This window comes from Capra hircus, chromosome 15, assembly GCF_001704415.2.
Source record: "Capra hircus breed San Clemente chromosome 15, ASM170441v1, whole genome shotgun sequence".
NCBI classification, from domain to species: Eukaryota; Metazoa; Chordata; class Mammalia; order Artiodactyla; family Bovidae; genus Capra; species Capra hircus.
The window spans coordinates 37768835-37792405 of record NC_030822.1 but is presented as its reverse complement, the minus strand read 5'-3'; the positions used below and the strand labels follow the sequence as shown (position 1 = coordinate 37792405).

At 37.6% G+C, this 23571-nt stretch overlaps 3 protein-coding genes across 3 annotated transcripts; all 3 read left to right on the top strand.

Moving 5' to 3' along the window:
- On the top strand, window positions 871-1815 carry LOC102185760 (olfactory receptor 10A3-like). The gene has a single exon (XM_018058983.1). It carries the CDS (start codon window positions 871-873, stop codon window positions 1813-1815), a length of 945 nt encoding a protein of 314 aa, XP_017914472.1.
- LOC102186032 (olfactory receptor 10A3-like) lies at window positions 7170-8087 on the top strand. The gene has a single exon (XM_013969592.2). The coding sequence runs from the start codon at window positions 7170-7172 to the stop codon at window positions 8085-8087; it is 918 nt and encodes a 305-aa protein (XP_013825046.2).
- Window positions 17251-18201, top strand: LOC102171083 (olfactory receptor 10A3). Its single transcript, XM_005689747.3, has one exon. The coding sequence runs from the start codon at window positions 17251-17253 to the stop codon at window positions 18199-18201; it is 951 nt and encodes a 316-aa protein (XP_005689804.2).

Sequence of the window (23571 nt, the reverse complement as noted above, 5' to 3'; positions counted from 1 at the left end):
GTCTTCAAAGGGCCAGAAAGCATTCCATATCCTGAGTAAGAGGGACATAACTGAATAGATTACATTTAAGTAAGGTCACTGAAGGGAGTCACTGAAGGGGGTCCCTGAAGGGGGTCGCTGAAGGGGGTCCCTGAAGGGGGTCGCTGAAGGGGGTCCCTGAAGGGGGTCGCTGAAGGGGGTCACTGAAGGGGGTCGCTGAAGGGGGTCGCTGAAGGGGGTCGCTGAAGGGGGTCCCTGAAGGGGGTCGCTGAAGGGGGTCACTGAAGGGGGTCGCTGAAGGGGGTCCCTGAAGGGGGTCGCTGAAGGGGGTCACTGAAGGGGGTTGCTGAAGGGGGTCCCTGAAGGGGGTCCCTGAAGGGGGTCCCTGAAGGGGGTCCCTGAATGGGGTCACTGAAAGAGGTCACTGAAGGGAGTCACTGAAGGGGGTCACTGAAAGAGGTCACTGAAGGGAGTCACTGAAGGGGGTCGCTGAAGGGGGTCGCTGAACGGGGTCCCTGAAGGGGATCCCTGAAGGGGGTCTCTGAAGGGGGTCACTGAAGGGGGTCGCTGAAGGGGGTCACTGAAGGGAATCCAAGCAGGTGCCCCTTCTCATGGTCTCAGTCCCGAGAACTACGTGCAGCTCTGCTCGCTCCTGTTTTCCAGGAACTAATAAGGAATAGAGAATCCTTGAGAAACAGCACACAAAAGAAAAGAATAACATATTGGATTCCTTAAAGCTGAACATCCCCTGACAATTGTTAAGCTAAATTTCTATCAGGATGGGCTCCTCTTTATATCTTCTGCCCAGATTGGTTTGGTTTAAGCTATTGGACTGTGACTTTGTACTTTCCAAGCCATGTTCATAAGAACAACATATGCTTCACTGTTGACATGAAAATACAAAACCAAAGCTCTGTGGTTGAATTCATCCTCTTGGGCTTTTCTAACTTCCCTGGACTCCAAGAGCAGCTCTTTGTGGTTTTCTTGGCGGTTTACCTGGTGACTCTGATGGGAAATGTCATCATTATAGTCGTCATCTCCCTGGAACAGAGCCTGCATGTCCCCTTATACCTGTTTCTCCAGAACTTGTCTGTGGTGGATATGGGTATCAGTGTGGTCATTATGCCTGTTATGCTGGTGATCCTTTCCACTGAGAAGATGAGGATTTCTACAGTGGGCTGTTTTGCACAAATGTACTTCATTCTTCTTTTTGGTGTCACTGAATGTTTTCTTCTGGGGGTAATGGCTTATGACCGATTTGCTGCAATCTGCTCTCTTCTGAGCTACCCAATGATTATGAACAAAATGGTTTTTGTGAAATTAGTTACATTCTCATGGGTCTCAGGGATCACAGTGGCTACTGTGCAGACCACATGGGTGTTTAATTTTCCCTTTTGTGGCTCCAATGAAATTAATCATCTCTTCTGTGAGACTCCCCCAGTGTTAGAGCTTGCTTGTGCAGATACCTTTTTGTTTGAGATCTATGCATTCACTGGCACCATTCTGACAGTTATTGTTCCTTTCTTGTTGATACTCTTGTCCTACATTCGAATTCTCTTTGCCATCCTGAAGATGCCATCAACCACTGGGAGGCAAAAAGTCTTTTCCACCTGTGCCTCCCATCTCACATCTGTTACCCTCTTCTATGGCACAGCCAGTATGACTTACTTACAACCCAAATCTGGCTACTCCCCAGAAACCAAGAAGCTGATGTCCTTGGCTTACTCTCTTCTTACACCTCTGCTGAATCCACTAATCTACAGCTTGCGAAACAGTGAGATGAAAAGAGCTTTGATGAAATTATGGAGAATAAAAGTGAATTTATGTACATTCTGAGTGTGTTGAGAAACCGTGTGATATTTGGTCTTGTCTGACTGTACTGTACTTAAATTTACTTATGGTGAAAATAGTTTACATTACTTTCTATGAACATATCAATCTGTTGAGTTCTCCAAGTTTAAAAATATATTAAGAAAACATATCTGTTTAGATAGTGTATTCACATTCATTTTTCATAGATGTATAACTTTGATGACATATTATATAACAATTTATTTATCATTTGTTGTTACTGGACTACTGTCATTAAGATAAAACTTTAATAAAAAACTTGATCCATATGTTCATATGTATTGACATTTTATTTCTGTATGATAGATTCCTTAAACTAAGCTTGAGGGGATGAAGAATGTGTGTAGTTATAGATTTTAACAGCTGTTACAGAATAACTTTTCAAAATCTTTGTAACTCCTTTTGACTGTTCTGAAGTCCCACTCTGGTGAACTACTGAAATAGAACTTCAGGAGACCAACAAACAGATGAGATTTAATCTCTAGAGTGAAAAGCTATCCCATGAACATGTAAAGAAAGTTGAATTATCCTGGGAGACCAAACTGTTCTACTTAAGGGACTCACACAGGTTATAATTCAAAACAGAATTTCTCTTGTTTCTGTTCTACATATTTATCCAATGTTGGTGACTAGAGAACTCCATGGAAACTTCTAAAGTCTTATATCTTTTTCACTTGTAGACCACAGTTTTTAAGACATTTGCTAAATTTCCCTTTGTTGGCCTAAAATGCCCCCAATTCCTTTCTTGTAAACAATAGATAATTTTTTTCCTGTGGGAACCAATATGGTAAATAAATGAGCATATTTTCTATGGTTGCTGAGGCAGACCATAACTTGTGACCTTTCCAGCATGATTAATTTCTCATTTTGCAACACTTGGGAGATTTAATGCTTGCTTCTAATTTTAATGTTGCTACTGAGTTGGACAGGACTTTGTGACTAAACAACTGTGAACAGAGAAGGACCCTTTCATTGAATTGTGTTATAGGAGCTCCTACTGTCCTTAGTTTCTGCTCCAGAGATGTTAGTAAATAGGCAAAACATCCTTTGTATTAAAATTTTTTTTAATTTTGGCAGAAAACAGTCTTTATGGACAACTATTTCTGCCAAAAATGAGTTGTGGAGATAGAAACCTGATTGTGTTTTTTAAAAAGGATCCCTGTGATGGGATTGATCGGGTATGAATCATTCAAAGTACATATTAAGCAGGCCTCCCTATGCCTGGTGAACCTGACACATTTGTGCTTGGGGTGTTATCCCACCATAAAGAATGATATGAGAGGGATCCTTGAATTGGGTTCTGTGATGAAAATCCCTTCTTATCAGCATAAGTGGTACATTTTCCACTGGACATAGATTAGATTGAATGAATTTCAAAGTGTTGTTGGCAAATTCATTGCTGCCAAGAGGGGTAAGCTTCCTTAGAGAATGGAGAAAACTGCTCAAGAAAAGCAGCAATAAGAAGTATACAAAACACACACACACACACACACACACACACACACACATAAGAAGTATACAGAGGGAACCTTCATTCTGGCCTCATCATCTGGCTATGGACAAAGCCCAGCCTGCAGATTCATTCATCTCTTTACTCTTGCAACTGAGCCAATGGTCTCATTGTTCAAGACAGTTTAGACCCTTGGTTTTCACAAATACTCAGTGAGATCAATAATTTATTATCATTTTACAGAGAAAATAATGGAATTTGGGAGGTTAAAGTATTTGCTTAAATTATACAAACAAGTCTAGGCCTTTTGATTTCCAGTTTAAAAGGTCTGTTTGAAATAATTTGTAACTGATATTTTTCTAGACAATTTAAAGTGGCTGTACATTTCTAGTACATATGATCAAAAATTCTTCATTGAAAGGGTGGGTGGGAGGGTATCCAGGGTTTTTACAAAGAGGCTTCCATCTTCTTGACCTAGCTTGTATTAAGCCCTACACAAACTGTATGTTCTACCCAATCATTCCTCACCCTCTGGCTCACCTGCCTTTGCACATGCCCTCACCCCACCAGTCTCTTCTTTCCCCAGTTAAAACCTTTATTTAGTCTTTGTTTCTACCTGCTATTGGGAGATGTCATGGACATCTTCAGTCCATGACATGGACTGAATCTTGTGTAAGGAGGTGCTTGTTCCCGAGACACAGACGTGTATAATGGACTTTTGGACTCAGAGGGAGGGAGAGGGTGGGATGATTTGGGAGAATGACATTCTAACATGTATACTATCATGTAAGAATTGAATCGCCAGTCTATGTCTGATTCAGGATACAGCATGCTTGGAGCTGGTGCATGGGGATGACCCAGAGAGATGTTATGGGGAGGGAGGTGGGAGGGGGGTTCATGTTTGGGAATGCATGTAAGAATTAAAGATTTTAAAATTAAAAAAAAAAAAAAAGAAAAGAAATATGAGGTGCTCCAGGTTAGTTCTCTTGAGCTTTCTCAACTGAAGGCCCATGTTAAAGCCTCTTTAGCTATTGTGCAAAGACCCGAGGAAGCACATACAAACTGACTGCAAGTTCTCCAGGGGTGGATTCTCTGGGGCATATGATTCAGTGTCATAATGTTCTAGATTCAGTGCGAAGTGCACTGAATCACTGGGTTGTGTTTATGGGAAGGTGGCTTCTGACTAGAGGTGAAACTTCTGACAAAATAGTGAACTTTATTGTCAGAGTCTACAGGTAAGGAAGTAGAGGTTCTGCTGTGTGCTTGTTAGTGGGCTTTCCATTTGTAGTTCATCTTCTACCAATAGAGATATCACTGAAGTTATGTCTCAGTGCTCAGGAATTACTAGACACAGATAAAGCATTTGAATAAGTAAGACACTTTGGTGTTGATGCTGCTCAATTTCTTTTTTCTTTCAGAGAAAAAGTTGGGGCAATAGAGATGTGTACTTGGAATGCACTAATCCTGAAAACTTAGAAGACTGCAACTGGGAAGGAACTTGGTAAATAAGTCCAACTCCACCCTTTTTCACCTGGAAGGTTGACATGATCTTCCTAAGTATTCCATGTCAGAGAATAATCAAGAGAGCATTTGGATGTTCTAAGTTACAGAGAAAATGTGGAACACCAATGGTTTGTTGCTGTTTCCATCATGAACATTTTGTTTCATATATTCTTTTAATTAGTCCTTTACAGGTTTTCCACTTTGTTTATATGATACTCTAAGTTTTCTATTTTTAGCACTTATCCACTTTTAAAATTTTTAGCTGAATTCACATTTCTCTTTTTTCCCCCACTAGAAATGGGTTTAAATATTTGATCCTATTTTTATTGATTTAGGTGATTTTTGACAGCCAAAATATAATTGCTCTGGTTGATACAGGCATTTGATTTTAATACAAGACTATAGGCAAATACAGATATATATAAGTCAACCCACCATGGCTGTCTGCTGATATTTTAATGATCTGTACCCAAGGAAACATTTTATGTTTTCAATTGCTCCTTCTGTCTTCCTGGATTCCTCATCTCCCACAGATGTTACTCCCTGGTTTTCAAGCTATCATAGAAGCCTAGAAGGCCTCCATTCTAGTGCTAAGCTGTCATCAATTACATTTTGACTTGAGTAAGTCAGCCTTCCTCCTATCTAATTGCCCTTCCACCTCTGACTTCTTGTGATGTAGTTTTTCATCTCTCCTCATTTAGACTAACATTTTCCTCACTGAAAACTCTAAGACCACTGTAATTAATCTTGTTCCCCAATAGTGTTTATACTGATTTAACTTGTCATGTAGATAGAATATTTCTTAAAAGTGGAGTCTGCATTTTCCTAAATTTTGTTTTCATTTGTTCAAGAAAAAATTGGTTTTGCATTTGTTATGTCATAAACTGTTGTAGGCATTCTTATTATAAAACATAATCTTTGCCCTTCTGGAGTTTATGTTTAATGAAAGAATTATTGTGTATCTATACATATACATATATATATATGTCTATATATGTGTCCATGTCTGTATAGATGTATATATAAAAGTGGTAAATACAATGTCTGTAGGAGATAATGAAAAAATAAAGCATGGTATGAGAGGTAGGAGTTAGAACTACTGGCTTAGAGAGTGAGGCCTTGTTCCCCATTTTAGGTTGTGTGATTTGCTCTCTGTTGAGCTCTGATGTCCAAACTGTGCCTTGGAGCATGGAGGCTAAAAATGGCAGATGCTCAATCAATGTTGGTTGAATAATTAATGATTAGTTGAACACCTTGGTGGGAAATTTAATAGGAAGGAAGAAAGAGAGGACAGCAAAAGGGAACTAGAAGGGAAACTTTTAAATTACAAGTTTACAATAAGTAAAACATGAACATTTCCTTAAAACATATGATTATAGGGATATACCAATGAGAACTGTCCCCTCCCCCCACCAATTTCTCATCTGGATGAATTTCTATGTATTTGTCCAGGTACAGTCTGAGCAAAAATCAAATGTAAAGCAAATTCACATAGTTATGGATCACCGAAGGCAGGAACCTCAGAAATAAACCCTCTTTGTGTGTTTCTGCAGTGTTGTCACATTTTACCAAGTCATTTTGAACTAATGAATAGTTAGAACAACTACATATCATCTTTGTTATACTTACAATTATTAAAATTTTATAAAATTATATGTGGGTTATCTTGTTCCTTTTGTGACTTCTTGAGACTATTTTTTTAATTAAAAATTTTCATCTGTTAACATTTTTATTATGGTTAAATATATGTAACATAAGTTTCACTGTCAGTGTATAATTCTGTAGCACTCAGAACCTACTGTAATTTTATATTTAAGGAAGTTCAAATTGTCTTATATTTTCCATTTTTGAAAATATTTAAATATTTCTCTGTCCAGAGCCTTTTGAATGAAATGATGATAGCCTTAGCTCACACTTACTTTCCATTTATGTCTCGACTTTCTCATCAGCACAGGCAGATATGAGCCTGGACACTATATTTTTGTGGTCTTAAATTTCATATTTACATAAAATTAGGAAAATAGATGATACCTTTAGAAACATTATATAAGTGACATCTAAGTTACAATATGTTCCTACTTACTTTAACATTAAATTTAAATTCCAAACCATTAGTATACAAGTTACAATAAAACTTGGACATTATTTTTTATATATCAGATAGGATTTCTAAGCTACAATAATTGGTCATTCTCCAAAATTGCCAAGCTAAATTTCTATCAGAATGGGCTTCTCTTTTCATCTTCTGCCCAGATTGTTTGGGGTGACTTCAGATCCTGACTCAGAGGTCTGTAACTTTGTACTATAGACTGTAACTTTGTACTATAATTTATAAAATATGTTTTATAACTATGTTCTTAAAAACAATATATGTTCCATTGTTGACATGAAAATGCAAAACCAAAGCTCTGTGGCTGAATTCATCCTCTTGGGCTTTTCTAACTTCCCTGAACTCCAAGAGCAGCTCTTTGGGGCTTTCTTGGTGGTTTACCTGGTGACTCTGATGGGAAATGCCATCATCATAGTCGTCATCTCCCTGGAACAAAGCCTGCATGTCCCCTTGTATCTGTTCCTCCAGAATTTGTCTGTGGTGGATATGGGTATCAGTATGGTCATTATGCCTGTTATGCTGGTGATCCTTTCCACTGAGAAGATGAGGATTTCTATTTTGGGCTGCCTTGTACAAATGTATTTCATACTCACTCTTGGTGTGACTGAATGTTTTCTTCTGGGGGTAATGGCTTTTGACCTATTTGCTGCAATCTGTCATCCTCTGAGCTACCCAATGATTATGAACAAAATGGTTTTCATGAAATTAGTTACATTCTCATGGGTCTCAGGGATCACAGTGGCTACTGTGCAGACCATATGGGTGTTTAGTTTTCCCTTTTGTGGTGACAAAAAAATTAATCATATCTCTTGTGAAACTCCAGCAGTGCTAGAGCTGGCATGTGCAGACACCTTTTTGTTTGAGATCTATGCATTCATTGGCACCATTCTGACAGTTATTGTTCCTTTCTCATTGATATTCTTGTCTTACATTCGAATTCTCTTTGCCATCCTGAAGATGCCATCAACCACTGGGAAGCAAAAGGCCTTTTCCACCTGTGCCTCCCATCTCACATCTGTTACCCTCTTCTATGGCACAGCCAGTATGACTTACTTACAACCCAAATCTGGCTACTCCCCAGAAACCAAGAAGCTGACGTCATTGGCTTTCTCTCTTCTTACACCTCTGCTGAATCCACTGATCTACAGCTTGCGCAACAGTGAGATGAAAAGAGCTTTGATGAAAATATGGTAAAGAAAAGTGGATTTACATACATTTTGACTTGCTGAGAAGCCACGTGATAAATATCCTCTGTCTGACCAAACTCTAATGTAATAATCATGAACTAGTTTATATTTCTTGATATAACTATATTTAATTTGTCGAGTTCCCCAAGTTTGAAAATATGTCCGGGAGCTCTCTGTTTCTAAAGGATATTCACGTTCATTTTCTCTAGGTGCCTAAGTTTGATGATATATGATATGAGAATTTATTTGCCTATTCCTCTATCATGTACATTCAAGTTTTACCAGATTAGTGTCCTTAAGATGATGCTTTGATGAACAACTAGTTCCATATGTTCATATTTACTAACATCTTATTTCTATAAAACATAGGCCTGGGCCTCATGGGATAAAGAGTATGTGTGTTTATAGATTTTAGTAGCTATTACAGAATTAGTTTTCACAGTCACTATAAATTCTTCAAATGGACCCGAAGGCCCACTCTGCTGCACTAATAGGGTGGAATTTCAGACACTAAGAAGAGATGAGATTTTAATTTCTGAAGTGAAAACTTGTTCCATGAATGTGTAAACAAGGGGCAGTTGTTTTCAGGAGACCAAACTGTTTTGCTTCATGGACTCACACAGGTTATAATTCAAAATAGAGTTTCTCTTGGTATTTTTGCAATAGAAATGGGACCTAAGAAGTGGCCCAAGGTGAAGAATTGATAGGACAAAGAAACAAAGTTTTGGGTGCTCATTCATAAAGAAATAATTGCTTGATATCCTTTGCAGCCATATTAATAGATACAGGTTTAGTATTTTTACATATTTTTGGAGAACTGAAACTTTTCTCATTATAAAGTGACTCTTTTGTTCCTATTACTGGATCTAGATTTGGGTCCACTTGCCCAGTGCACAGCAATGGAAATCTGTGAACATTAGATTGTATTGAAAGAAAGCACAGCATTTATTGCAGGGCACTAAGCAAAGGCAATGGACAGTTCATGCTGCCTGAACTCCCTAATGGCTTTCAGGGAAGGATTTTTAAGGTGATATGAAAAGGTGGGCCAGAGGGTGCATGATCAACTTGTGCTCAATTCTCAGATTGCTTGGTATCAAGGTGAAATTTTGAGCATCATCAACCTCCTGGTCAACTGGTCTTGGGACTATGTGCTGTCGTAGCAGTTTTCATCTGGTAGGGGTCAGCTTTCTGTCCAAACAACTTAGGTATGTGTGTCAGAGCTATATCTATGTCTTTCAGGAAACTGGGAGTTCAATCACTCTGCTATGTGGTTGATTTATAGTCAAAATTATTACCAGTTTCCCAGTGTAACAGCTATTCTTTGTTACTACATGATCACATTTCATAATCATTAACTCTTGAGCCAGGGTTTTGACACTTAGGGGAGGCCTGAAGCAAAGTCTTTTACTTCATGACACAGGGGACACATGCAGGGTGGAGAGCGGGGGCTAATATATCCAAGAAGGTCCTTAAGAGTCCAGTTCAGTTTATTCCTAATAAAACTTCATGCTCTGCACTTTGTTTTTTCTGGTAGTATTGGGTTGACAGAAAAATTTGTCTGATATTTTCCACAAGCTGGCTCTAGTAGCACTTAGCTGTCTTTAACTTCATTTGAAACAATTTTGCTAGATTGTATTGTGACAGTTGTCACATTAGTGTGCATTAAGAAAATGACGCAACTGGTGAATTTTTGTGTAGTCACTTCAGTACTGAAGATGGAAGGAAAAAGCAACATTTTTGGCTTCAGTTCAGTTCAGTCGCTCAGTCGTGTCTGACTCTTTGCGACCCCATGAATCACAGCACTCCAGGCCTCCCTATCCATCACCAACTCCTGGAGTTCACTCAAACTCATGTCCATCATCTCATACTCCGTCGTCCCCTTCTCCTCCTGCCCCCAATCCCTCCCAGCATCAGAGTCTTTTCCAATGAGTCAACTCTTTGCATGAGGTGGCCAAAGTATTGGAATTTCAGCTTCAGCATCAGTCCTTCCAGTGAACACCCAGGACTGATCTCCTTTAGGATGGACTGGCTTATTATGCTTTATTATTTTAAGAAAGGTAAAATGCAACTAAAATGCAGAGAGAAGATTTATGCAGTGTATGGAGAAGGTACTGTGACAGATTAGATGTGTCAAAAGTGGTTTGGAAAGTTTGTGCCAGAGATTTCTCCATGGATGATGCTCTAGAGTTGCATAAACCAGTTGAAGTTGATAGTGATTAAATCAAGACATTATATAAGAAGAATCAATGTACCACGTGGGAGATAGCTGACACACTCAAAATGTCCAAATCAAGCACTGAGAAAGTTTTGTACCAGCTTATTTGTGTTTATCACTTTGATGTTTGTGTCCCACATAGTTTGCAAGAGTGCTGGAGTGGATTGCCATTTCCTTCTCCAGGGGACCTTCCCGACCCAGGAATTGAACCCAGGTCGCACTCTTGCCTGGAAAACCCCATGGACGGAGGAGCCTTATAGGCTACACCCCATGGGGTCGCAGAGTCGGACACGACTGAGCGACTTCACTTTCACTTGACCATATATCTGCATTCAATTCTCTATTTAAACGTAATGAAAATGTTCTATTTTTAAAACAAATAATGATGGGAGGTGAAAAGTGGATTCTATATAGCAATATGGGATGGAAGAGATCATTAGGCAAGTGAAAGGAACTACTACCAACCACACCAAAGGCTGGCCTTCATCCAGAGAAGGTGATGTTGTGTATATGGTGGGATTGGAAGGGAGTCCTCTATTGAGTTCCTTCTGGATAAACAAATGATGAATTCCAGCAAGTACTGCTCCCAATTAGACCAAATGAAAGCAGCACTCAACAAAAGCATCCAGAATTAGTCAACAGAAAATGCATAATCTTCTACCACAAGACCACATGTTTTTTTGATTACCAGGCAAAAACTGTTACAGCTTGACTGGGAAGTTCTGATTCATCCACTGTATTCACCAGACATTGCGCCTTCAGATTTCCATTTATTTCAGTCTACAAAATTCTCTTAATAGAAAAAAAATTCAATTCTCTGGAAGGGTATAAAAGGCACCTAGAACAGTTATTGGCTCAAAAAGATAAAAGTTTCAGGAAAATGAAATTATGAAGTCACCTGAAAAATGGCAGAAGGTAACAGAACAAAACAGTGAATATGTTCATTAAAAATTCTTGGTGAAAATGAAAAATGGGTCTTTTATTTTACTTAGAAATTGAAGGAACTGTGTAGCCAACCCAATAATATAATTACACAAATTTCCTTTGATTAGCATTTTGGAATATTTTTCTCCATCTTTTTATTTTTAACTTGTCCTTATGATTTGGATGTATCTCTGCTGAGGAATATTGTGGAGAAAAATAAATCAGGATAGTAGAGTTGGGTTTGAGGTTCAATTTAAATAGATTGATTTGGGAAGTTCTCCTGGAGAAGATACCCCTTGGGCAAAGGGACATGAGGGAATAAGCATTTTGGAAAGGAAGAGCCCATGTTCAGGAAAAGCAAAGCAGTAATTGTGGGGTGAGAACATATCTGGGGATTCAAGAACTAGCAAGGGACCTTGGCTGGATGAGAATAAGCAAGAGGATGTAATGGAGATGAGCTCCAAGAGCAATGAGGGAACAGACCTTTTTTAAAAAAAATTTTTTTAAAATTTATTTTTGGCTGTGTTGGGTTGTTTCGATGCATAGGCTTGTCATTGTAGGGGCTTCTCTTGTTGCCAAGCATGGACTCTAGGGTGTGGGGGCTTCAGTAGTTTCAGCGTGTGGGCTCAATAGTTGTCCTGGGCTCTAGAGCACAGGCCCAATAGTCCTTGCATGTGGGCTGAACTGCTTCGCAGCATGTGTGATCTTCTCAGATCAGAGATCGTCTCCTGCTTTGGCAGGCAAGTTCTTTACCACTGAGCCACAAGGGAAGCCTAGGGAAACAGATTTTAATCTATGTTTGTAAGTTTGACTTCTGCAGTGAATGGGATAGGGTGCTTTAGGAGGGTTTGAGCAGAGGCATGGGAGGAAGAAGGGGGAAGTTCAGAGGCTACGGCAATAATTCAACTGGGAGACAAAAGGAACTTGGATCAGGATATTAGCTTTAGGAAGGGTGAGTGCATGCTCAGTTGCTCAGTCGTGTCCAGCTCTTTGTGACCCTATGGACAGCACCCTGCCAGGCTCCTCTGTCCATGGAATTTTCCAGGCAAGAATAGTAGAGTGGGTTGCCATTTCCTCTTCCAGGGGATCTTCCTAACACGGGAATAAAACTTGTGTCTCCTGCATCTCCTGCATTGGCAGATGAATTCTTTACCACTGAGCCAACTGGGAAACCCTTTTAAGAAGAGTGAGAATGTTCAAATATGATACACCATACTTAGAACATAGCACTTTAGATAGATTATGGATTTACTATGATTTGGGAGGAAAAGGGGATGACAGAAGATGAGATGGTTGGATGGCATCACCGACTCAATGGACCTGAGTTTGGGTAAACTCTGGGAGTTGGTGATGGACAGGGAGGCCTGGTGTGCTGCTGTCCATGGGGTCGCAAAGAGTTGGACACAACTAAGCGACTGAATTGAACTGGGAGGAAAAGAGTTTCCCTGGTGTCTCAGATAGTAAAGAATCTGCCTGCAATGCTGGAGACGGGGCAGTGGAAATGAATTCAAGGATAACTCCTTGGTGTTTGGTTTGTGTAACTAGAAAGTTCAAGCTACTACTACCTGAAATGAGGGGATGCTGAGGGTGAACAGAGTTTAGGACAAGACTAGAAATAAAGTTTTGAAGACATTAATAAATGAAAATCTGGTCATTCAATTTAAAAGTTTGTTTCTTAATAGTCTATAGTTCATGTCCAACTTTGAGTTAGCAAAAGATAATTTCAGAATGTTTCTAAATTTCCAAGACCTTAGTTTCCTTTCATTATATTTGGTTGTTGTTCTGCAGTTTTATTGCAAAGTGTATTATGTGTGTGAGTGCCAAGAATTTGGATTTATTGATTGCTTTCTTTATGACAAACACATAATCAATTTTTGTAAATATTTTATAAATATTTTAGGAGGAAAATATAGTTAGCCACATAAAATGTGTTGTTTCTGACTTATATTTACTCTCTCATTATCATCTTATAAATAAAAATTTTATTATTAAAATATTCTCATTTCTATGTCTTTTTTGTCTATATTGTCTGTCAATCATTGAGGAAGGTATGTTAAATCTCCAGATTATTATTTTTTTCAACTTAGTACTATTGCCTTTGAGATATAGCCTGATATTAATATTATTTCCTTTTTATCCCTTTTAGCTTATATCTGCAATTTTTCTATACAGTTTTGATTGAATTCTAATGTACACATGGGAAAGTGTGCAAATCATAGCTCTACATATTGATGACTTCTCACAATCGGCACATCACCTGTGTTACCATCACCTACAGCAAGAAATAGAATATTTCAGTATTTCAGAAGCCCCCATGGAATTGATGGGATAAATCTTATATTAAGTAGCATTTCCCATGCCCGCTTCACATGACTGGCTCATAAATAGGGTGTTATCCTTATACTGAATGATATGGAAACGTTCCTTGGATTGGATTCTGTAAAGAAAATCCTTTCTCCTCAGAGTAACTGGTACATTTCCCATGGGACAGATTAGATGGAATGAGCCTCTAAGTGTAGAGGGCAGCCTTATAATTGCCAGGAAAGGTGAGATTCCTTGAGAATGGAACAACCTACATCAGGAAAGCAACAATAAGAAGCAGACAAAGGGAATCTGCATTCCAGACTCACCATCCAGTTCTGGACGAAGCCAAACCTGCAGATTCATTCACTCGTCACTCTTTTGGGACTGAACCAATGTCTTTAATTGTACAAGACAGTTTAGACTCATCCTTGAGTCCCTTGATTTTCACAAATATGCAGTGGGTATCAATAATGTTAATGATTATTTTACAGAGAAAGTAATATAATCAGGAAGGTCAGATGATTTGCTCAAAGTAGACAAGCTAGTCCAGATTTTTTGAGTGCTGGTTTAAAGACTCTGTCAATGAAATAAATTTTAATTACATTTTTCTCACAAAATTTTCAGTGGCTCTATATTTCTACTACAAAAGATAAAAAGTTCTTGTTGGCTGAGAGGGCATCCAGGCTTTTTATTTTGCAAAGAGTCTTCTATCTACTTATTTCCCACTACTGCCCTAACTGTTTTTCCCACCACCAACTTATTTCCCACCACTGAACTAACTGTACAGCCCATCCAGTCATCCCTTGCCCTCTGGCTCACCTGCCTTTGCTCACACCCTCTCCCCACCACTCTCTTCTTTCCCCATTTTCATCCTTTATTCAGTCATTGTTTCCACTTCCTGTTGGGAGATGTCTTGATGAAGCTGAGTTTCTTGAGTGAGAAGGTATTTATTCCCTGTAGGAATACAAAGGAGTGGTGCTCCAGTTTAGCCCTCTTGGGCTTTCTTACCTTAAGGGCCAAGTTCAAACCTCCTTAGTTATCATGTGAAAATACAAGAAAGCATGTATAAAGTGATTGCAAGTTCTCCAGGGATGGATTCTCCAGGGCATGTGATTCAGTGTCGTATAATGTTATAGCACCAATGCACAGAATCTCTGACTTGTATTTATGAGAAGGTGGCTATTAACTGGAGGTAAAATATCTAATAAAGTAGTGTGAACTTTAAATTGACAGAGCCAGTAGGTACGAAAGTCAAGGTTCTGCTGTGTGTTTGTTAGATTTTCACTTACAATTCATCTTCATCTTATAGTTGAAAATGCTGTTGAAGTGATGTCTCGGTGCTCAGGAATCACTAGACACAGATCAAATATTTGAATTGATAGACTCTTTGAGTGTTGATGCCGGTCAATTTCTTTTTCTTTTCAAAGAAAAATTTTTGGTAGTAATTAGAGATGTAAGTACTTTTCATGCACTAATAATCAAATCTTAGAACATTGCAACTGAAAGGAAATTTGGTAAATGAGCCCACTTCCTACCTTTTCAGTTGGAGGATTCAAACTTAGAAAATGGAGTGATCTGCCCAAGTATTCTGTCAGAGGGTTATCAAGACAAGATTATAATCTCCTAAATTATAGATAAGATGTGGATCATGTGTGGTTATTTAGTCTTTTCATCATGAGCATGCTTTTAAAAAGTCCTTTAAACGTTTTCCATTTTGTGTATATAATATTCTAAATTTTCTAGTTTAAAAACCTATCCACTTTAAAATATTTGGAACTGAATATACATTATTTTTTTCTCTGTTAGAAATTTAGGTATTTCATCCTGCAGTTTAAATTACTAAATTTAGGAGAATCTTTACATACAAATATAATTATTATGGATGATACAGATATTGATGTTAATATATGATTAAGGTCAAATTCAGGAATAAGTTAGCTTGCCTTCTACTGTCTGCTTATGTGATACTGATCTGTACTGAAGACTTGTTTTCTGTCCTTTTCATCTGACACAGTGAACTTCCACTGGTTTTCAAGATATCATACAATGACCGGTAGGTCTTGATTCTAGTGTAAGTTGTCATCAAATGCCTTTTTACTTGAGCAATTCAGTCTCACTCACGTCTTGATCTTTCCACCTGATGTATCTTCCACACATGACACCTATAATTATGGTTATTCACTTTCCTTTTTCATTTAGAAGTAATGTTTTTCTCACTGAAATGTCTAAAACACTTATTACTCTTGCTTCCCAATAGGATGGTGTGCTGATGTTATTTTTCTTTCTGACACTCTATGCCTTTAAAATACTGTCTTGATTTCCTGTTTTCTGTATTCATCACATATTTGTTTAGCATATATTATAGGTCATGGATTCTTATGGGTATTGTGACTACAACAAAGAACAAAAGAAAATCTTTGCCTTCCTGGAGTTTTCACACTGGAGATGTTGGGTAAGATATAAATGATAGAAGTTAGAAGGTACTGAGGTATATGAGTGAGTGAGTAAGTGAAAGTCGCTGTTTGTCCGACTCTTTGGGACCCCATAAACTATACAATCCATGGAATTCTCTACAGAAAGTACCGGAATGAGTAGCCTTTCCCTTCTCCAAGGGATCTTCCCAACCTTGGGATCGAACGCAAGTCTCCTGCATTACAGGTGGATTCTTTACCAGCTGAGCCACAAGGGAAGACCAAGAATGCTGGAGTGGGCAGCCTATCCCTTCTCCAGCAGATCTTCCTGACCCAGGAATCAAATGCTATTTTATGTTGTGTTGTCAGCTCTTTGTTGAGCTGTGAAATAAAAAGTTCCAGAGATTACTGAGCCTAGAAAATGGTAGATGCTCTTTCTGTGTTTGTTGAATAAGAAATAATGAAATGAACTTTTTGATGAACCTAGTGATAGAGTAGGGAGAGAGAGAGAGGAAAGAAGGGAGGGAGGGAGAAAGAAAGAATCTTTAAAATCACTGTTTCACAATTTTCAAAACTTAGGTTTTTTTCTTAAGTCATTGTGGTTCACAAGAATGGGCCATGGTGAAGCTAGTATCAACACAACTTGCCATGACCAGTTGAGGAAGTTATCAATAAACCTGAAGTCAATTATTCACTTAGTTTACAGATCACTGAATGTAAGTAATACTACAGCTTCCACTGTATGCTTCTGTAGACTGTTGTCACATTTAACCGAGTCACATACAACAAATTTTAACCTAGAATATTTATAATAAACATGTATCAACTGTGCTGTAACTTTAAATTGTTTGGTTGTTATAAAATTTTTGTGGGTATCTTTTTCCTTTTGTTACTTTTGATACTTTATTTTCTGTGGTATTAGATTTCATACTTATATAAAACTGGGGAACGGACAGCAATGTAATAGGAAAGTGACATAAGTTATTTATGTTTGCTTTCAAGTTATGCTAAAATATCAAAATGTATAGGGTATGACTTGCACTAGAAAATAAGAACTTTGATATTATTTTGTGCTATTCTGATAAGATTTATAAGCCAGAAGTGTTCATTCTCCTTTTATATTTGAAAGATACATTTATTTCTTATAACAAGCCATTTTTCAAAATTGCCAAAATAACTTCTGTCAAGATAGCTTCCTCTTTACAGCTTTTACCAGGATTATATGAGGTGAATGGAGACCTAAACTCTCTATTATTGGATTGTGGCTTCATAATTTACATTTTTTGCCATAAAATATTACATGCTGTACTACCAAGATGAAAAGGCAAAATCAAAGCTCTGTGGTTGAATTCATCCTCTTGGGCTTTTCTAATTTTCCTGAACTCCAAAGGCAGCTCTTCCAGGTTTTCTTGGTTACTTACCTGGTGACTCTGATCGGAAATGCCATCATTATAGTTGTCATCTCATTGGAACAGAGCCTCCATGTTCCCATGTATCTATTTCTCCTGAACCTTTCTGTGGTGGAAGTAGGTTTCAGTGCAGTCATCATGCCTGAAATGCTGGTGGTCCTCTCCAATGAAAAAACTATGATCACTTTTACAGGCTGTTTTTCACAGATGTATTTCATTCTTCTTTTTGGTGGGACTGAATGTTTTCTTCTGGGAGCAATGGCTTATGACCGATTTGCTGCAATCTGCCATCCTCTGAGCTATGCAATGATTATGAACAGAAGGGTTTTCATGAAATTAATTGTATTCTCATGGATCTCAGGGATCATAGTGGCTACTGTGCAGACCACATGGGTGTTTAGTTTTCCCTTTTGTGGCAACAATGAAATTAATCATCTTTCATGTGAGACTCCCCCAGTGTTAGAGCTTGCATGTGCAGACACCTATTCATTTGAGATCTATGCATTCACTGGCACCATTTTGATTGTTATGGTCCCTTTCGTGTTGATACTCTTGTCCTACATTCGAATTCTGTTTGCCATCCTGAAGATGCCATCAACCACTGGGAGGCAAAAGGCCTTTTCCACATGTGCCTCCCATCTCACATCTGTTACCCTCTTCTATGGCACAGCCAGTATGACTTACTTACAACCCAAATCTGGCTACTCCCCAGAAACCAAGAAGCTGATGTCCTTGGCTTACTCTCTTCTTACACCTCTGCTGAATCCACTGATCTACAGCTTGCGCAACAGTGAGATGAAAAGTGCTTTGATGAAATTATGGCAAAGAAAAGTGGATTTACATACATTTTTTAATTAACTTTTTTATTTTGAGATAATTATAGACTTACCTGTAGTTACAAAAAATAACAGAGATCTCTAATGTTCAGTTTAGAAGTTTCTTTATATATTAAAAATACTAGTTCTTTGTTGGATATATAGTTTGCAAATATTTTCTCTCCAGTCTGTAACTTGTTTTTGTTCTTAAATTAATTAATTTATTTTAATTGGATGCTAATTACTTTACAATATGTAGTGGGTTTTGCCATACATTGACATGAATCAGCCATGGGTATACATGTGTTCCCCATCCTGAATCCCCCTCCCACATCCCTCCCATCCCTTCCCTCATGGTCATCCTGGTGCACCAGCCCTGAGCACCCTATCTCATGCATCGAACCTGGACTGGAGATCTATTTCATATAAGATAATATAGATGGATTTACATATGTTTTGACTGTGCTGAGAAGCCATGTGATATTGGCCACTGCTAGTAAACTCTATTTAAATGTAATAATGGTGAAAATAGTCTGCATTTCTTGATATGAATATATTTAAAGTTCTCCAAGTTTGAAAATATAGCAGGGATCCTTCTCTTTTGACAATGTACTATTGTCCTTATTTTTCATAGATACATAATTTTTGATGACATTTAACGTAATTATTAATCTGTTACTGTATCAATTCAGTTCAGTCTCTCAGTCGTGTCTAACTCTTTGAGACCCCATGGACTGTGCAAGGCAGGCCTCCCTGTCCATCACCAACTCCCGGAGTCCACCCAAACCTATGTCCATTGAGTCGGTGATGCCATCCAACCATCTCCTCCTCTGTGGTCCCCTTCTCTTCCTGCCTTCAATCTTTCCCAGCATCAGGGTCTTTTCAAATGAGTCAGTTCTTTGCATCAGTAGGCATCTGTTACTGTATATGAATATCCAAATCATCACTGTGCTATGGTCATTTAAACAAAGCTCAGATGAACACCTACTTGCATATGCTCAGGTATGCTGCTGCTGCGTCGCTTCAGTCGTGTCCGACTCTGTGCGATTGATGTTTTATTTCTCTATGATACACTCCTCAAAGTGGCCCTGATGGGATGAAGATCATGTGCTTATAGATTTTAATAGCTATTATAGAATTACTTTTCAAAATGATTGCAGTTCTGTCAGGTAGACTTGAAGGCCCACTTTGTTGCAGTAATAAGGTAGAGCTTAATGAGATAAATAAATAGATGAGGTTTATATTTTTGAAGTGAAAGCTGTTTCATGAATGAGTAAACAAAGTGCAGCTGTTTGGGGGAGATAGACATGGCTCTCATTCATGGGCTGAAACAGGTTATAATTCAGAAGAGTATTTCTCTTGGTATTTTTTGAGATGAGGACTCCATGGGAACTTTCCTGAAATACCGCTTGATTGTACTGGTACCTTTTCACTTATAGGCATCTATTTTTAGAGATTTGTATTAAATTTGGTTTTGTAGGCCCATACTACCTCTAGACACTTTGTGTATAAACAATGGGTGGGTTTTTTTTTTGAAAAATTGTGTGAAAGTAGTATGAGTAACTAATTGGGCATATTTTCAATGATTCTTGAGTCACATCACTGTGTGGTCTTTCTCAGCATGAATTATATGCCAAATTACATTATTTGAAACATTTCATGCTTGCTTCATATTTGAATGTTTCTATCAGTAGTCATGTATGGATGTGAGAGTTGGACTGTGAAGAAGGCTGAGCGCTGAAGAATTGATGCTTTTGAACTGTGGTGTTGGAGAAGACTCTTGAGAGTCCCTTGGACTGCAAAGAGATCCGAACAGTCCATTCTGAAGGAGATCAGCCCTGGGATTTTTTTGGAAGGAATGATGCTAAAGCTGAAACTCCAGTACTTTGGCCACCTCATGAGAAGAGTTGACTCACTGGAAAAGACTCTGAGGGAGGGATTGGGGGCAGGAGGAGAAGGGGACGACAGAGGATGAGATGGCTGGATGGCATCACTGACTCGATGGACGTGAGTCTGAGTGAACTCCAGGAGTTGGTGATGGACAGGGAGGCCAGGCGTGCTGCGGTTCATGGGGTCACAAAGAGTCGGACATGATTGAGCGACTGAACTGACTGAACTGAACTGATCAGTGAATAGTGAATAAAGAGGGACCATTTATTGAATCTACATCATATGAGCTCTTACAGTTCTTAATTTCTGTTTTTCGAATGATAATGAAAAGGTAATATATTATTTTCATTCAAAGCTGTCACTCAATTGTGAAAAAAATGTTTTAATTGCTATTACCTCTATTAAAATCAGAAATATAGTATAAAATTGATTGGATTTTCACAATGAAATTTCATCATCAAATATTTGAGATTAGTTTGAATAATATTTGAATATTGTATACTTTTCAGTAGGGCGTCAAACAGGCATATACAAATTCTTCCAACAGGTTCTGTCTCTGTTGTTCCAAAATTTCTCAAAAGACTATCATTTGAAATATATGTTGTAGAAATCACAGTAAGAAAAGAGAGAGAAAGCAACAGGAAGTCTAATTAAATAATGGCTAAAAACATTTCAAACTTAGGGAGAGAAATGAACAGCCAGATTCATGATGATGAAAGGTACCCAAATAGGTTGAGCTGAAAAAGAATTCATCAAGACACATTACAATGAAATTTTCAAGATTTGAAGGCAAAGAGAGAATTTTGAAAGAAGCAAGAGAAAGTGATTAGACACATAAAAGATTTTCCACTTAAGACGGATTTCTCAATAGAAACTTTGTAGGCCAGGAGAGAATGGGATGATATAGTCAAAATATTATAAGAAGAAAAAAAAGAAAACACTGACAAATAGGAGTATCCAGCAAAGCATCCTTCAAAAATGTAGAAGACTTATTTTCCCTCCCCCCAAAAATGAGGGAGTTCATTACCATTCAAATTAGAAATCTAAGGGGACCTCTTTAAGGTAAAATGAAAGAATATTGACAATGTGAACATAATATAAAAAACAAAAATGAAGTTAAGTATATTGCAAACTTCAGATTCTCCAATATACTAATGGTGATCTATGAATCACTTTCAACTCTTATTAAAAATAACTATAACCACAACCATTTTTTATTGGATACACAGTATAAAAATGGTATACTTTGGCATCCAAACCTAAAATGTGAGAGCAGAGAAGTAAAAGCGTAATATCTGTATGCTGTCATAGTTGTTTCCAACTTAAAATAGCCTGTTATATTTCTTATATATATAGTAAGCTTATATATATTGTAAGCCTCTTAATAGCCACAAAGGAAAACTCTGTAGTAGATAACACAAAAGATTAAGAAAAAGAAACCAAAGCATATCACCAGGAAAAGTCATCAAATCTCAAAAGAGACAGCAAGAGAGGAAGAAAAGAACAAAGGAACTGCAAAAAATTGAGAAACAAAATGGCAATAATAAGTTACCGATTGATAACTACTTTAAATATATGTAGATGGATTAAATTCTCTAATCAAAGACATAGAATGGCTGAATGGATGCCTACAAGAGACTCATATTAGCTTTAATGACACACCTAGGCTGAATGTGAAGAAGCAGAAAAGAATATTCCAAGCAAATGGTAACCAAAAGAAGGCAATGATAGTTACACTTATATCACACAAAACAACTAACATTACACCTTGAGGAACTCGAATAAGAAGTATAAAATAAGCTCAAAGTTCATATAAGAAGGGAAATAATAAATATGAGAGCAGAAATAACTAAAATAGGGAATAAGGAAACAGTAGAAAAGATCAATGAAATAAAGGACTGACTTTTAGAAAAGATAAAATTGACAAACTTTTATCCAGATTCACGAAGAAAAAGAGAGAGGACTCAAATAAATATAATCAGAAATGAAAGAGGAGACATTATAAATGATATCATACAAATATATTTGAGTTATAAGAGACTACTATGAATAATTCCAAGCCAACACTGAACAATCTAGAAGTAGTGGAAAAGTTCCTTAAAACATACAATCTACCAAGACTGAATCATAAAGAAAGAGAAAATCTGTATATATCAGTTACTAGTAAGGAAAATGAGTCAGTAATCAAAAATTTTCCTACAAGTTTTCCTACAAGCCCAAGATCAGATGGTTTCACTGGTGAAAGTGAAGTAGCTCAGTCGTGTCCGACTCTTCGCAACCCCAGGGACTGTAGTCTACAAGGCTCCTCCCTCCATGGGATTCTCCAGGCAACAATACTGGAGTGGGTTCCCATTTCCTTCTCCAGGTAGATTCTACCAAATATTTAATGAAAAATTAAATGGCAATCTTCACTCTTCTAAAAATTAAAGAGAAGGGAACACTCCAAGCTCATTTTACCCGTCAGTATTATCCTGATAACAAATCCAGATATAGCAACTTTAAGAATAAAAAACTAAAATCCATATCCCTGATGAATATCAGTGTAAAAAATATTCTCAACAAATTACTTGCAAAATAAACTCAACAGCCTGTGAAAAATATCATACACTATTATCAATAAGATTTATTCCTGGGATGCAAAAATGATTCAACATATGCAAGTCAGTAATGTGGCATACCACATTAATAAAATGAAAGGCAAAAACTACATCGAAATCTCTAGAGATGTAGAGAAAAGTTTTGACAAAATCCACCATCCTTTCATGATAAAAACTTTCAACAATATGAGTATTGAAGAAATGTACCTCAACATAATACAGTTCTTATATGACAAGCCTACAGGTAACATCATGTTCAATGATGAAAGGTTGAAAATTTAAGATCAGGAATAAATGAAGGGTGCCCATTCTCATTTCCTCTATTCAATAGAGTATTTGAAGTCCTAGCCAGGGCAATTAGACAACAAATAAATAAAAGGCACCCAAATTGGAAAGGAAGAAGTAAAATTGTTTTTTGGCAGATGATATCATCTTATATATGGGAAATCCAAAGACTCCAGCAAAAATCTGTTACAACTAATTCGCAAAATCATTAAAGTTGCACGATACTATTCCAACATTCACAAAGCAGTTATATTTCTGTACACAAAGAACAAACCATCTGAGAAGGAGGTAAAGAAAATCCCATTTACTATAGCATCAAAAAAATAAAATACTTGAATACATCTAACCAAGGAGGTGAAATATCTATGTATTGAATACTATAAGACATAGGTAAAAGAAATTGAAGGTACAAACAAATGGAAAAATATGCCTTGTTCATGGATCATAAGAACTGATATTGTTAAAATGTTCATACTACCCAAAATGATAAATTCAATACATTCCCTATCAAAATTCCAATGACATTTTCCACAGAAATAGAAAAAACAGTCCTAAAGTGTATATGGAACCTCAAAGGACCTCAAGTAGCCAAAGCATCCTGAGAAAGAAGAACAAAGCTGGAGGCATTACACTTCCTGGTA

Coding starts and splice junctions, on each gene's coding strand:
- LOC102185760 (XM_018058983.1), top strand. CDS start 871: ATGAAAATACAAAACCAAAGCTCTGTGGTTGAATTCATCCTCTTGGGC.
- LOC102186032 (XM_013969592.2), top strand. CDS start 7,170: ATGAAAATGCAAAACCAAAGCTCTGTGGCTGAATTCATCCTCTTGGGC.
- LOC102171083 (XM_005689747.3), top strand. CDS start 17,251: ATGAAAAGGCAAAATCAAAGCTCTGTGGTTGAATTCATCCTCTTGGGC.